The 15,054-nt window shown below is 40.7% G+C and overlaps 3 protein-coding genes across 3 annotated transcripts in view; 2 read left to right on the top strand and 1 right to left on the bottom strand.

Moving 5' to 3' along the window:
• Positions 1-15,054, top strand: part of LOC142160021 (uncharacterized) — a 139,266-nt gene that overhangs the window by 117,256 nt on the left and 6,956 nt on the right. The window lies entirely within an intron of this gene.
• Positions 4,767-14,762, bottom strand: LOC142160644 (uncharacterized). Its single transcript, XM_075215506.1, has 3 exons — positions 14,700-14,762; positions 13,742-13,850; positions 4,767-6,200 (listed from the first exon to the last, which is right to left on the bottom strand). The coding sequence occupies exons 1-3, from the start codon at positions 14,760-14,762 to the stop codon at positions 5,275-5,277; spliced, it is 1,098 nt and encodes a 365-aa protein (XP_075071607.1). The 3' UTR covers positions 4,767-5,274.
• Positions 14,044-15,054, top strand: part of LOC142159857 (uncharacterized) — a 242,385-nt gene continuing 241,374 nt past the window's right edge. The window contains exon 1 of the mRNA XM_075214678.1: positions 14,044-14,890. The gene's annotated coding sequence lies outside the window, so the exon portion shown is untranslated. The remainder of the gene's footprint in view (positions 14,891-15,054) is intronic.

Genomic DNA, 15,054 nt, shown 5'->3' with positions numbered 1-15,054 from the left:
TATTACATATAGCCTATGTCAGCACATGGCCTCTGTGAGCCAGACCACATGGTGAGCAGTACCTAAACATCTATTCAGATGTCACAACCAGGCTATATCTCACCGCAGGAGCTCTTGGAAGCTGCCCCAGGTGACACTCCTATCTTCTCACACTGGAATGTGCAGAGCCATCAAATACATTTACATCAGACTCTCTATCTTCACATTTTACACTTTAACTAAACTTATCAATGGATTTATTTGATATAACATATTTACACTGCAGTTATGATTTTATCCCTTATAAAAAACTGTAAGCTCTCTATGTTCACGACAGTCATCTATGGCTTCATTAATAATAATAATGAGGAAAGTGGGGGCAATACTGATCTCTGTGGCCCAGTACTAGTAACTTCTACCCAGACAGTATATATTCTATTTATAACTATCCTGTTTTCTATACTTATGCCAGCTGTCCGCCCATATATAAACATTTTCCACCAGTAATAACATTCTCAGTTTATGGATCAAATGCTTTTGAAAAATCTAAAGAGATCACTTCCACGGAACTTAAAACTAATCAGATGGGGTTGGTATGATTGGTCACTGGGAACCCAACCTGGGACATTACGGTGTTTATTTTCTATAGTATGATTCTGAATAGCATCCATTCAAAGCCCTTCAAGTATAGAACCCACAACCATTGGCTTACCAGTCTTTAGTTCTGATTTTGGTGCAGAGTTTTTTTTGTCTTGTAGTAATAATGGCATTTTCCTACTATTAGGAAACAAGATGGAGACTATCATTGATTTTTATGTCTGTTTATGAACAGATCCTAAGTTTATGATGTACTTTGTAATTTTTGTTTATAAGCAAAATATGAATGTAATTGTTTAATTTGCAAACTTAGCTGTTTTACTGTCATCAACTGCCCATATTGCATCAGTATTCACTTTAGTGTAAGGAAAAGGATTATATAACATGGCATAGTTCAGACCTTCTTTAGACCTCACTGGTGAGTCAGGAAGGCTGTGCCAGATCTCCTCCATCAAAGTATTCTAGGATGCATGATTCAAGTTGGGGGCTGCTTGTTGAATGTGGGGTCTCCATGCACAAAATCCGGAGAATTAAGTGCTTGTCTAACAACTTTTTGAAGCCAAGTATAATTAATTGAAATATTAATTATGAAATCATTTTCTAATAGATAGTTTTTGAGTGTATCATTCTTTATGTTAGCTATCCTCTTAATTTTAAAATTAATGTAGAAAAACCTGTGGCTTGTCTACTTCAGAGGACAAGCATCTGGTTTATGTTCCCAATAAAATAGAGCTGGTCCTATAGAACATCTGGGCACGTTCACCCCACAAGATTCAATTCTTCAAATCAATTTAACTTTGGCACCAAAAAAAAGAGAGACAAACATACCTTCGATTCGCCCCATTTTAAGGGGCTGGGGAGTGTTTCCGTTACAAAAAAAATAGCAGGTTCAGGTTACAATGGATTAACAACACGGGAAACTCAGGCTGTCTTACAAGTGTATTGTTAATTTTTGTGACATATATCACACAAAAGAAAAATATAATACAAAGAGTAAATCTAAGAAAATACTTAGTTGCTGATAAAATGTTCCAGTAGAAATATGGTTAGTCTCACATTATCCTAGGACCACGTCTTTCATCACAGTCTTTGACGGCACGTTATATCGAAAGCTAAGATGAACCAACAGGAAACAACACAGGTGATTGGCATCCTGCAGTGATCCAAGCTGGGGCGATTATGTCCCAGTCACTTTAGCTTTTATTGACGAGGAAAGAAGGGATTCATTTGCATATAAGGTACTGTGAAAGTCAAAAAATTGGATGAAGTCGTTTCAAATTAATAAGCATCGATTTAATTGGTTTTATCTAAAATAAGCGTATGGTACGCTACGGCGTGGAAGGGATAATTAAGCAACCATACAGGCAAACACACGCAACTACATTTATATGTACGCATACATTTGTTAATAGTTCACTTAAATAAAGTTCCAGTACATAGTTCTTTATATTCAAAAGTAATAGATTTATTGGATTGAAAGTACTAAAGTTAAAACTACATTAAAGGTATCTAAGGCTCAGGATTTAGGAAATGTATCATGTTTATCACTCCTCACCACCACTTACAAGGCTCTCTCCCAGTCTACTGCCCCTTATATCTCTAACCTCCTCTCCATTCCCACTCCCGCCCGCTCCCTGCGCTCGGCCAATGATCAATGCCTCTCCTCCACTCTGATCAACTCTTCCCACTCCAGAATACAAGACTTCTCTCGCGCTGCCCCCCTTCACTGGAACGACCTCCCTCGCTCCATCCGTCTCTCACCCAATCTGTGCTCCTTCAAGCTGTCACTTAAAACTCACCTGTTCCTTAAGGCCTACCAACCATCCACTTAACCTCTCACCTCTTCTGTTTCTCCCCTGGCTCCTTTTCTCTCCCCTTTGCTTCACTGGCTCCCTCTTGTGCCTGATATTGTCTACCCTCCCTTAGGATGTAAGCTCGTATGAGCAGGGCCCCTCTCCCCTCCTGTCTCCATACCTGTTCTTCCGCTACATCTTTACAGTATTTGCCTGCCTGGAGTTTCTGAAGTTCTGGTACTTTGTGTTTATTGTTCTGTATTGTTTTACCCTGTATAGTCTACTGTTTGTGCCGTGTATGGCGCTGCGGAAACCCTGTGGCACCTAACAAATAAACAATAATAATAATAATAATAATAATGTTTAGTGTCATTTTGATCTGCACGTTACCATCAGGAATCCGCTATAATCGGCTAAGCGATATCACCCTGTGATCGGTAGTGATGGATGAAAAAGGATTAATGCTCAAAAAGATAGTGTTTGGAATGCAAATGGGTTGGTTTGAACTGGTATTTTAGCGGGCTCCTGAGGGAAGTCACAAAGGCAACAGTTGGAGTGAGTTGTCTCCACCCTTGGAAGACATCGTTTGAAACAATCTATGACCTGTACTGTATTGGACTGGGCCAATGAAGAATGCTTTTACACTTATCTTGTTTACTTTATGACATCACCAATTGATCTATGTAACACAAATTGTATATAAACCAGACACTGTGACCACCATTCTGAAGATTGAATGACTGTAAGCTGGATCCAGGATGCTGCATATGTATCGGTTGTACTTTGTATTTTTATTGTAATCTGCTATTTCTTTTACTAGTAAAATTAGTTGTGTGTTGACATTGTTAGCGACACTACAAACACAACATTACTAACATGATTTTGGACTTTCTATTGGTTTACTACTGATAAGAAACGCGAGCATGTGCAGAAGTCCCAAAGACAACTCCCTAACAAAATATGTGGAGAAGTTTATAGAAATACCTGGATTATATAAGCATTGCAGAATCGCTTCTTACATAAGCCTTAAAGTAATACGCACATGAAAGTATAAACAACAAAATGGGGTTTCAGCCGTCATTTTGTTAGGCCTGCCACAGGGAGGAATCAGTTTATACAAACGAACATTCTCCTAAAAATACTTTTCTTTAAACAAAACACTTTACAGAAATTGTCAAAGGTTTTTTCTTTTAAAAAAATTAAGTTAAAATTCTTATAAACATTGTTTGATATGATTTTTATGTTTTTTCTAAATTACTTGTATCCTTGGAGGCTCAGTTACGCTCTTGCCCTCTGACCCACCAATCTTAGCCACCTTCTAAACACACTTGTGTAGAAGGTACATCCCATTTTAGGAATGATATTTAAATCCTGAGAGGCTGCATAAACTGATAAAGGGTAATCTTCTATCCCATCAACCTTTACTCTGGCACATACACAAGGCCATTGGGCAGATGTTGCTAGATATAAGAATTAGACGTATGACACAGGTCAGAATTAAAATCGGAAGTATCTGCTGCCTTTTCTCCATCCTTAAAAGGTTTAATGAGCGAGGTTAATTACAAATGACAAAGCTTAGAGACTGCAAAAACTAATTTTTCTTTAGGTAATTGCGAACTGCAAAAAACAATGCTTATGTGCAAGCTATAAAACTTACCAGTGTTGTGTCTGCTACCTAACTTTCTGTTCTTGGTGAAATTGTTTTGGGCCTTTCTGGAAGCAGCCATGCCCATTATTATGTCAACCCCCTCCAGTGATGTCACACACATTCCATTGTAGCTAAGACACCCCCCCCAAACTGTGAGAGAATTATCATACTTCAAAAAGATTGACAGTCAACTTTTGAAAGGAGATATAAGGATTACGTGGAAAACAAAAGAAACAACGGCATCTCTATCAAAAGGCGAGCTCTTCAAGTGGACTTACAAGCAGTTTAACAGAAACTAGATACAGTTCTAGTTGAAGAACATTTTACACATATTTTCCTGAATGTTTAACGTAATAAATTTTATTTTCATTGTATTTTTTGATGACTGCCTTTAGGGCTTAAAGATAAATTCCACCCAAGATTAAACATTTAATTGTAGGTAGACTTTGGGGACATAAAATTGACCTAAGCTCCATCGATACAGCAGGCTCCACAACATGTCTAGTGGTCCTTAGAGGTCCCCGGGACATCCTCTGTTCTGCTCTCTGACAACTTGGAAATAAACCCTATTTAGTTGGAATTATCCTTAAATATTAATAAAGAAGTCAACATATGTCACAGAAGATAGCAAAATGACACTACAAGATATTACAACATAGCACTTATGAAAATATCAATATATACAGTACAAATCAAAGTTTAAAACAACTGATCTCCATAGCATCAACCTCTTCATTCAGGAAAGAGTATCAGAGAGGACACGGTCTTTTTAACAGACACTCAAATACACACATGCTTGAACTCCACATAGAGCTCCAGAAAGATCCACGAATTGGACAGTCGTTATTCCTCAGTTGTTGTGTCCTGATGGTGGCACCGTTTAATGAGGCTTTTGATGGAGAGGACAGCGTTTGTGGCAGGAACTTGTCTGTCAGGCCTCAGAATATTGGTCTACTACTAGTCAACAGGAGATTATACTTCGTTAACTCCTTGAGCACTTTTATGCCACTTGGGTGACACAGTGGTTATCTTACAAAATGGATAATAACAATAAAAATATCAAAAAAATACAAGAGTACAATTAGGTAGTACATACAATGCCAGCTCAACCCTTTTTATCAGAAACAAAACCAATGAATAGCCTGTGTCAGGAGAGATACTATGCTGAATTAGATTTATAAAATAATTTCCACTTGCAAACACACAAAGTTTCACCTGTGTGTGAATAATATCTGGTTTAACAAGATCTGCTTTCTGTCATTTCCCAAATTCATAAAGGGGAAGTGGCGTTTTAGTTATATGAATTTTCTTATGTTTAACAAGAGATGATTTTCGTGCAAAACATTTTCCACACTCACAACACAGAAATGGCTCACCTGTGTGAATTTTCTGATGTTTAACAAGTGATGATTTCTCTATAAAACATTTCCCACACTCTGAGCATGAAAACGGCTTAGCGGTGTGAAGTCTCTCATGTGCAATAAAAACGAATCTTTGAGCAAAACATTTCCCACACTCAGGACATGAAAATGGCTTTGCACCTGTGTGAATTCTCTGATGTTTAACAAGAGTTGTTTTCAGTCTGAAACATTTCCCACATTCAGAACATGGAAATGGCTTCTCACCTGTGTGGATTCTCTGATGGGTGACAAGAGTTGATTTCACTCTAAAACATTTGCCACACTCAGAACATGAAAATGGCCTCTCGCCTGTGTGAAGTCTCTGATGTTCAACAAGACCTGCTTTCTGTGAAAAACATTTCCCACACTCAGAACATGAAAATGGTTTCTCATCTGTGTGAAGTCTCTGATGTGTGACAAGATGTGATTTGTGTGCAAAACATCTTCCACACTCTGAGCATGGAAATGGCTTCTCACCTGTGTGAAATCTCTGATGTATAACAAAACCCGATTTGTGTCTAAAACGTTTTCCACACTCAATGCACGTAAATGGCTTTTTACCCATGTGGATTTTCTGATGTATAACACTATCTGAGCTATCAGGAGAACATTCTACTTCATGATTAAATGGATGAGAGGATACATCTGCACTGTTAAGTACTGGATGTATAATCGGTGTAATGTGGTTTTCTTCTGAAGAATCCCTTGTAATGTCCTTATAGTCTATTTCACCATATGGAGATATGAGCTGTTCCTCAGAGTTGTTCCTGCGGCTGTGTCCATCTGCTGAGAAAAAATAAATATATGGAAATATGGATGTAATATGAGTAAGATTCATTTTCCAATAAAGACTTTGGTGAAAGAGCCTCAAACTAGCATTGAAATTAGTCAATTCAAGATGTTCCAATTTATAAGTCATTCAGAGTCTTTAAACTGCACTATATTTGTATAATTGTACACCTGTTTAATTTAATCATTTTGATGCTTGTGCTGGAGATCATACAACATAAAAAGAGTGTATGGCGAAAATAGAGCTGAAACTTGCTTTAAAATACTAAACTATTGTCTGTGAAAATAAAGCTGGAGGCTGCTGGCTCCAGGCTTGTAGAAAGATGGACAAGATCCATGAGGTGTATTGGAAGGAAAGCATTTTACCATGTTTGTGTAACACTTACATTACCACTTGCAGTGCACTCTAGAAAGTTATAGAAGAATTGTGTAATTTTCAGGGACCGTGCAAAACTTGCAGGTTCAGAGCACCAGGTGCTGGTTTTATAAACGTCCCAGTAAATGAATATACATATAGGATCATGAGTTATGCGAAATATTCATGTAGGAATATATTGTTTTTCATAAAGTTTTACCAGAGAGGAAAGCATTATCACCTCAATGTAATAACATTTCTGAAGTAAACAAAGGTTTCTGGGGGTCTGAGAATCCAGCCTGCACTCCAGCCACCGTCCTACAGATATATGTATATGTACACATTACTGTGTTCTTTCTCCTATAACATTGTCGATGTTGGAAAGTTCCAAAGATTAGTTTATGAAATGTGGGAACTTGCATTTTCAAGACAAAATATGATTGTGCCCGGTATATGATCGGAGCACAATTTATTTGGAGACAGTCTGTGCACTTCAAGGAAACAAACAATAGACTTTGGTTGTCATATACTGTGTTGTATATTAAGCAATCTTAAAATAATGGGGTCTGATTGACTATATCAAGTACTTGGTTATCTCTACAGTGGATTGTATATAAGTGCCCTGGTTGCTCTCCCGTTAGGTCTTGGAACTTCTAAGTACTTCTCTGTGTCAATATTTTGTGATTGCACAGCTGATACTAACTTTCTGTTTCACTGAATCTGACTTCTAACACAGGGGTATCTCATCCAGAACCTTTTTCAGCAGACAGTATTCTATTAATGTGACCCAGATAGTTGTGTATATAATTCCCAGTCAGTACCAGGCAATAGAAGTGTCTAGGATTTGGCCTCTCTGTTCCTTTAGTTATTGGCACAGGTTCCATTGATGAGTGGTTTCTAGAAGGTGGGACATTGGACTACACTGACAGTAGACAACAGGTCATAGCCCTGAAAAGGAGTCTCCCCAAGAAGCCACTGATCACAGACAAAACACAGGACAGACTCCAGATAGACTTCACATAATATCAACCAAGTGAAGTAAAAGAAAATGTGGATATCATCTGTAGTCAGGGGAGTAGGCCATCAAATCCCTAAGAATCAGACAAGGAAGGTTTAGTTATTTTGCACAGCAAGAACACCTACTGCTCAGCCAATGAGTGTTTGCTACTGAGAGGTTTCATTAAGCAGTCAATTCCCTTGATTGGCCAAAGGGACATGTGGTAGACAAAACAACATAGAAGAGAATCATAGAAGCAGTAGCTGGTCTGCAAGATTACTCGCTGTGAACTGAGAGACCAAGGTCCAAACCTCAAAACAAAAGAGTATGGAAAAAATGTACACCCGTAAGGAGATGTACAACATGACAATGGCAATAATGCTTTGGAAACAGTGGCCATTATGCAACTGTGAAATTTCTTCCATCAGACTTTTTACATTAATCTAAGCACCCCATAGCTTGTTAGAGAAAGCAGGAATGACTCCCTATGGTGCTTTTACAAAGTATTTAAAGAGGCATCAGTGCTGAAACAGGGGTCCAGCCACTTTCCACAAGGAGAAACCCAATGGAACCCCACCCAATCCGCCAAAGTCCTACATTTTCAGGTGTCGCTATGTATCCCCCTGATGGTACCCAGTTTTTCTCACTTGAACTAATTGCAATGATTTTGATTATCTGTGTAAAATTGATGAAAACTGTATTGTTTATTCCTCTATAATGTTCTTTTTTTTCCTCTATAATGCACAGAACTGTAAAATATGTGTTAGTCAAAGGAAAAGCAAGATGGCTGCAGCACCATGGCATCCTTTGCGGAATGTATTGCTATACCACTTTGTCACTGTTACCTATAATATTTCCCTGGAGTTGCAGTGAGGTACTGCACACCTCGTTCCTCATCATATCTGTTATCCAGCATTGGTAGTGTGTTTAAGACCATGCTGGGAGCCGTGGTTCTGCCAGAAAGAGATGTCCCCTTCCCCTAGGAGAGAAGTGGGCAACAGCTTTTCTATTGTTCAGAGGCTGAAAATGTGTAACAGGAGCAGTTGGTTATCTTCACAGGAATTCTTAATGGACGGCTGTCAATAGGAGGAAGAGGATACAACGGTGACAATGGTGCCAGCCTGCCAGAGGGCTGGAATTCCTTTGTTCTCAGAAGGAAGGGCCCACAGATGGGGGCCAGATGGGTTTCTAAAATGTTTCAGCATTTGGAAGCAAAAGAGTAAGAACTGCCTACAGACTCTTGGACTAGGAGATGACACCTCATCCGGCTGCAGAGGAAAATACAAACCCAGATCTGCTCTTGGACCTGTTATAGTGTGTGCACCCACCGTAAGCGGGGAGACGCAGCTCCACACGCTACTTTTCAGTGGTCAAGCATTTGGAGGGTAGTATTTATGGAGGTGTTTCATCCATCTCACCCAGAAACCAGACCAGCAACCAAATCTAGGACATGAGGCCTCTCGCTCTGGTAAAGCATATGGCATGAGTTGTAGCAGGTCACCTATCTGGTAACATTGACAAAAAATTCAAATAACAGTATATAAGGGAGGTCCACTGGTGGTTTCAGGTTTCTGACACCAACTCTGCAGGTCAGCAGCTAAAATAGTAGCCCCAAATTCTAGGTTCCTACATTGTATCAGACCACTTCTATTAATGGTCATAAAGCTCTTCCTTGCAGGGTGGAAAAAGCTGAAGATAGCACTGGGAACTCCTCCATCTGACCAGGTACATGACCACCTCTTTTCTTGCAATAGAAGATGCTCCATATAAAATTACCCAGGTTATTACATCTCCAAACCCGAAACAATCTGTGTGATCCGTTAATCTCAGTGTTTGTAGTGGCCATCTATTTTATTTTTTTAAGGGGGTTAAAGATGTTCAAGACTTTCATGTCCATGGATTTAGTAAGTCTTGAGGCGAGGTAACCGGAGACACCCAGACTGCTGGCACATAACTTTGCAGGGCTTCCTTCGCTAGCGTTGGCCCCGAGTGTGCAAAAATGCTAGAGCATGATCTCAGCCGAAATGACTGTAACAGGTTATTTTTGTGGGAGGCTCGAATGCCCATGTATCAGCGTGAATATGCTCTTCTGTCTGGTAAAGTAGGTACCAATTGTGTAACATCATGACCACTTAGAGGGGGAATTCAATTCCCCCCGATGAACCGCCACGCTCAAACTATTACCGTGATTACGGTAGTTCTAACGCCGGCTTTTTGCTCACAGCTCCCTGAGCTGCGAGCAGAAAGCCGGGTTAATATAACTGTAATAACGGTAATATCTATAACATGGTGGTAACTTGGGGGGAATTGAATTCCCCCGTTAGACTTGCTGGAGCAAATCACCGCAGAGTGCTGCTGCTTATGTGATAAGAGGCTCAGTGACAGCGCCTCCCCCATAAGCAAGCGCCAATCCAGTTAGGCTATATGATCAAGCACCCACCCTGCTGAAACCACACTATGGTAGAGACCATATTGGAAATAAATGGGGGCTTCAACCCAAACAGGAGCCTTCTTCCTGGACAGTACCGATTAGGGTTATGGTTCCTTGCGTGGATTGGTGAATTGTGCAGGTGATTGGAACCTCTAGTCCCTGTGAGACATGGGCTTGGTCCCAACCTTGCTGGTAGAGAAATGAAGATCATGGCTCAACAGCCAGGGCAACACTCCAGGAGAATGGTGACTATAAGCTCCTTTAAGGTATGGTTGTGCATTAGGTTTTGGTACAGTGAACCAATTTAAACTTGTTTCTAAATGTGCTTTGATCTGTGTGTTCTACCTTTACAATAAAAGTATGTTTCACTTTACCAACTGTACACCTAGGTCAGTGTTTCCCAATCACAGTCCTCAACTAACCCTAACATTGCAGGTTTTCCAGGTCACCAGTGATATATTTACTATCACCTGTAGATCTTTCAAAATGTGTCAGTCAGTAATGAATACACCTGTGCTCCATCAAGGAGATATGGAAAGATGCACTGTTAGGGGTACTTGAGGACTGTGGTTGGGAAACACTGACCTAGGTGAATACGTACCCAAAGAGATATAGGGTGTTTCAGACTGGTACATAAGGATATCTCTGAGCAAACCAACCAGCAGGTGTGGTAAAAGAGAAACATTAACGTTACCTTCACACCTTAATATTGGTCTATGTGTGCCAGTTTCCAACCAGACAAGTGTAGCTTAGTAGTGTGCATGGAAATTATTTGACCTCCACTGCTTTAAGAAGAGAAGGGACATCATCTACAAAACGTGTTCCGCAACCTCATGGTGATTACTTCAAAGTGTAGAAATTTCTACTTGGTGAGCATTAAAATTTATGAAATATTCAGGTTTTTTTTGTTTTTTTTCAATCAAACAAGTTTTATTGGTTTTCTTGTTCTTTTTTTTCTGTTGAGAACAACCAACAAAACCAAACCCATGCAGGGGCACTTAACATGTGTCATATAGAGAGACACTGTACAAACAAAGGGCACTGCAGACGAAGCACACGTCTCTACAAAATTAAAACACGTGCACATTATGAGGTCAATAAGGAAAACAAACAATGTAGAGTACAGTGTGCATGAAAGATTATACATGACAATGAGCAATGCAGATATTCAATACAAACAAAAGGGAACACAGTGACCTTATAAGAGTCTTAAGACTCTTACCCCAGTCCATATCACTAGCCAGACCCAGATCAGCCTCCCATAGATTCGCAATCCCAATAAGCCACTAGCACCCAGCCCATTTAAAAGAATCGAATAAATGGACAAGATATGGTGTCTAGGATCAAGTCTCACCAACACTAGCCTTAGGGATTATAAAGAAGATGAAGAACAGCCCCAAGAAATTGCGAATGAAGAGCATGCCTGATTTGTAAATATCTACAGAAATAGCCCCTGGGAACACCATAGGCCACTCTAATTTGGTCAAAGGATTTCAGAACACCTCCCTCATAAATGCCCAGGGTGATGAACCCCAATTTTGCGCCAGGCAGCTTCCCCATCTCTGTGCAATAATTCACCCAGGGCAGTACTGGACCAAAGGGGGTTCAGCAGTGAGTCGACAGAAAGGTGCTACACTTCAACTGTCTAGGACACCAAAGGGGGATGAAGTGCAGTACGTCCACCGGCCTGGAGAAATTGTACCCGTGAGTGTATGGAACCCTTCTCACTAGGCAAGTAATCATGAAGATCAATACGGTCCCACGATATCAACCACAGCTTGAAATGCCCCAACTGTGAAGCATAATAATACAATCGGAGGTTTGAGAGCGCAAGTCCTCCTGTTCTCCTAGATCTACACAGACTGGTAAAATTAATGTGAGTCCGCTTGTCTGCCCATAAAAGTGATGAGATATATTGGTCTACTTTTTGAAAGATATACTGTGATACATAAACCGGCGCCTGCTGCAGAACATATAGGAACTTTGGCTGCAGGATCATTTTGAAAAGACTGACTTGACCTGTAACAGTGAGCGGCAATCGTTTACAAGCATGCATACTACTTTTCGAGTAGTTGATTTGAGGCTGAACATTATATTCTATATAGTGACTCATATCATTAAAAATCCAGATACCCAGGTACTTAAATTTGAAGGTCAATTGCAGGCTAAGATGGACCACGGGACCGATCAGCCAAAACCCCTTAAGTGAAGAGATATTAAATTTATCCCAGTTAACCTGTAGCCAAGAGTACGACACAAATGCAGTCACGACATGCAAAAGAACGTGCAAAGAGTACTGCATATACAACAAAAACCAACAACATGTTGTCCATATAAAGCGCAATGGTGTCAATCCTATCCCCCACTGCAAGACCATGTCTGTCCGGGTGAGCCCTTATTACATACACCAAGAGCTCTATGGCCAATTCAAATAGTGAAGGCAACAGAAGGCACCCCAGCCTTGTGCCCCTACCAAGAATAAAACCCCTGGAAACATGACCAGTCACACAGACCCTCGCAGCAGGGGAGGAATAAAGCACTTCCACCCAATTAACAGACAGGCTCAAAACAAAATTTAGTCAGAACCGCCCGTAAGTACTGTGACAGGATGGGCCTCCTATGCCACCCTGTCTGTTGTGTTGCTAGGGATCGGGTGGGCTTCCCTTGCTACCGTCCCTTTTTTCCATCCCAAATTCGCCCTCTACCAGCAGTAGGAGGGGCTTTTGCTGCTGCCACCACCAGGCTCCTTAGCGGCACTTAGAACCGCGTCCTTCTGGGTATCTCTCGATGCTAGTGTACTCCTTTGCTGGTACACCAGGGTTGGTACCCCCAACGTCTTGCATTCAGATCAGGGTTGCTGTGGATGGTTCCCCCTGGCATATCACACTGGCCAGAGCTGCAGTATAGCAGGCAGAGCATTAGTACTGGATGCTGGGTCCCAACCTCAGAACGGATTAGATTTGGTCTAGTCTGTAGGTCACAGGAATTACAGCAGGGTAAGTAGTCATCAAAGTAGGTTCTTGAAGCAGTGATGTTTTATTACCTCAAGTGTCCTAAAAAGGACAGTTACACACGCCAGGTTGTGGTACTAATGATCTTTCCAGAAGTTACATACGGTATGATACATTTCAGTGTAAAACTGTATAATGTTTTTTAGGAGGGGTTCTACATTATACAGCCGCCGGATCCTAGCATTGCCCCCTTAACAGCATCAGCCCTTACAAGTGAGGTCAATCTCACTGTCGGGATGTCTGTTTCTCTGAATTCGGGTATGTCACTATTTCAAAAAGTCTAATGTTATCCATGGTGGAAATTACATCTGTCGCTTTTAACATATTGTAACTGTTGTCGGCATTTAGCTTTTCGGTATCCCATACCCCACCCACTCAAACAATCATAGTTTTACATGTAGTAACATGTAGTTATAATGCTGGTACACAGCAAGCTTCAAAAACAATCAAGAGAATGTTCTCTGAGTAACGCATATACAAATATTATTACTATTAGCGCACAGGGAGAATCATGGGTAATCTCACATAAATTAGTGCACAGGGATCATGGGTAATGCCACAGGGGTCTCATCCCACTGATCAATTATGGTATTACTATGATGAAGTCCCTCGTACTGATGTATGAGAATCAGCAGATAGTGTAGCACACAATGATACGATGTGAGGAGAGCAGACACTTATTCCTCATTAGTTTGTACTGACAGAGGAGGATGTAGAATAAGAGGTTGATGTAGTACTCACCTGTGCTAATCTCTGTAGGGATTTCCTCCTCCTTACACTGCTGATCACCCCTCACATACATCTCTTCTTCTTTCTCTATAACTTCTACCTTAATAGTCAGATTTTCACCCTAAGGAAACCAACAAAACAATTAAACAACACATTAATAATGTGCGATTTCATTAATTGATATTAAACAGAATAATATCAGTGTATTTGACAGACAGCTGCTCTACTGATCATATAGTAAAATGTCACTTTGGTATTTGGCAAGACCCAAGATTTCACATACCTGATACACCCCACAAATAAAATAGCACCAATTATATAATTAACCCCCACCTAAACTCCAGCATTAAATTAATAGCCTTCCTCCCACATTATATTAATACTCTCCGCCTTCCCTCATGCCTGAGTACGTGCCCCCAAATGATATTAAGCCACCGTAGAGCCTACAAATCATATTATGCCATACAGTTGTGCCCCCAAATTATATTATGCCACAATAGTGCCCCAGCTCTTACAATAGTGCCCCCAAATAATAATATACCACAATACTGCCCCCAGTTGATATTATGCCACACTAGTGCCCCCAGATATTATACCATACAGTAGTGCCCCAAAATCATATTATGCCATACAGTAGTGCCCCAAAATCATTTTATGCTATACAGTAGTGTCCCCAAATCATATTATGCCACATAGTGAACATATTAACACCACTAAATTATATATATGTATAAACTGTGAGTTTATAGAAATATTCATTAGGAATAATTCTGGACTATACAGCATCCCCCCCAACCCTCCGATTCTTTTTGTGTGACATTCTTTCTCTTTATCCCCCCATTTTTCATATGTGTGGCATCCTTTCTCCCCCCCCCCCTCTGTTTTTCTGTGTGGCATCCTTCCTCTTCCCCTCTCCCCCGTTTTTCTGCGTGGCATTCTTTCTCTTTCAGTGCACTCAGAGTTCACTGACTGCCCGGGACCTGGCCAGAGGTGCCAGATTGCCAGTCCGGCCCTGACAGCAGCTGATGTTCATTGCCGGCATTTAGCACTATATAGTTGAAGGACACAGTGACAGGTTCCTGAGGCTGGGTACACACTGCCCCGATGATTGCACGAAAAACCTCCAATCAGCCGACATCCGACCTCTTGGTCAGATATCATGTGAGTGTGTTTACTTACACGGTGATCTAAAGTTGTCCCAAAGTGTCGATCGTCGTTTCAATTGGTTGGTCGTACTGTTTAATATTTTCCTCCCAATCGCCCTCCGATCAGGCAGTGTGTATGCACTCACAGACTGCCGGCCAATAGGTGGATCTCAGTTTGAC

The sequence above is a fragment of the Mixophyes fleayi genome, chromosome 6 (assembly GCF_038048845.1).
Source record: "Mixophyes fleayi isolate aMixFle1 chromosome 6, aMixFle1.hap1, whole genome shotgun sequence".
NCBI classification, from domain to species: Eukaryota; Metazoa; Chordata; class Amphibia; order Anura; family Limnodynastidae; genus Mixophyes; species Mixophyes fleayi.
Note: the sequence above shows the minus strand (reverse complement) of the source record. Positions and strands in the feature narration are given on the sequence as shown.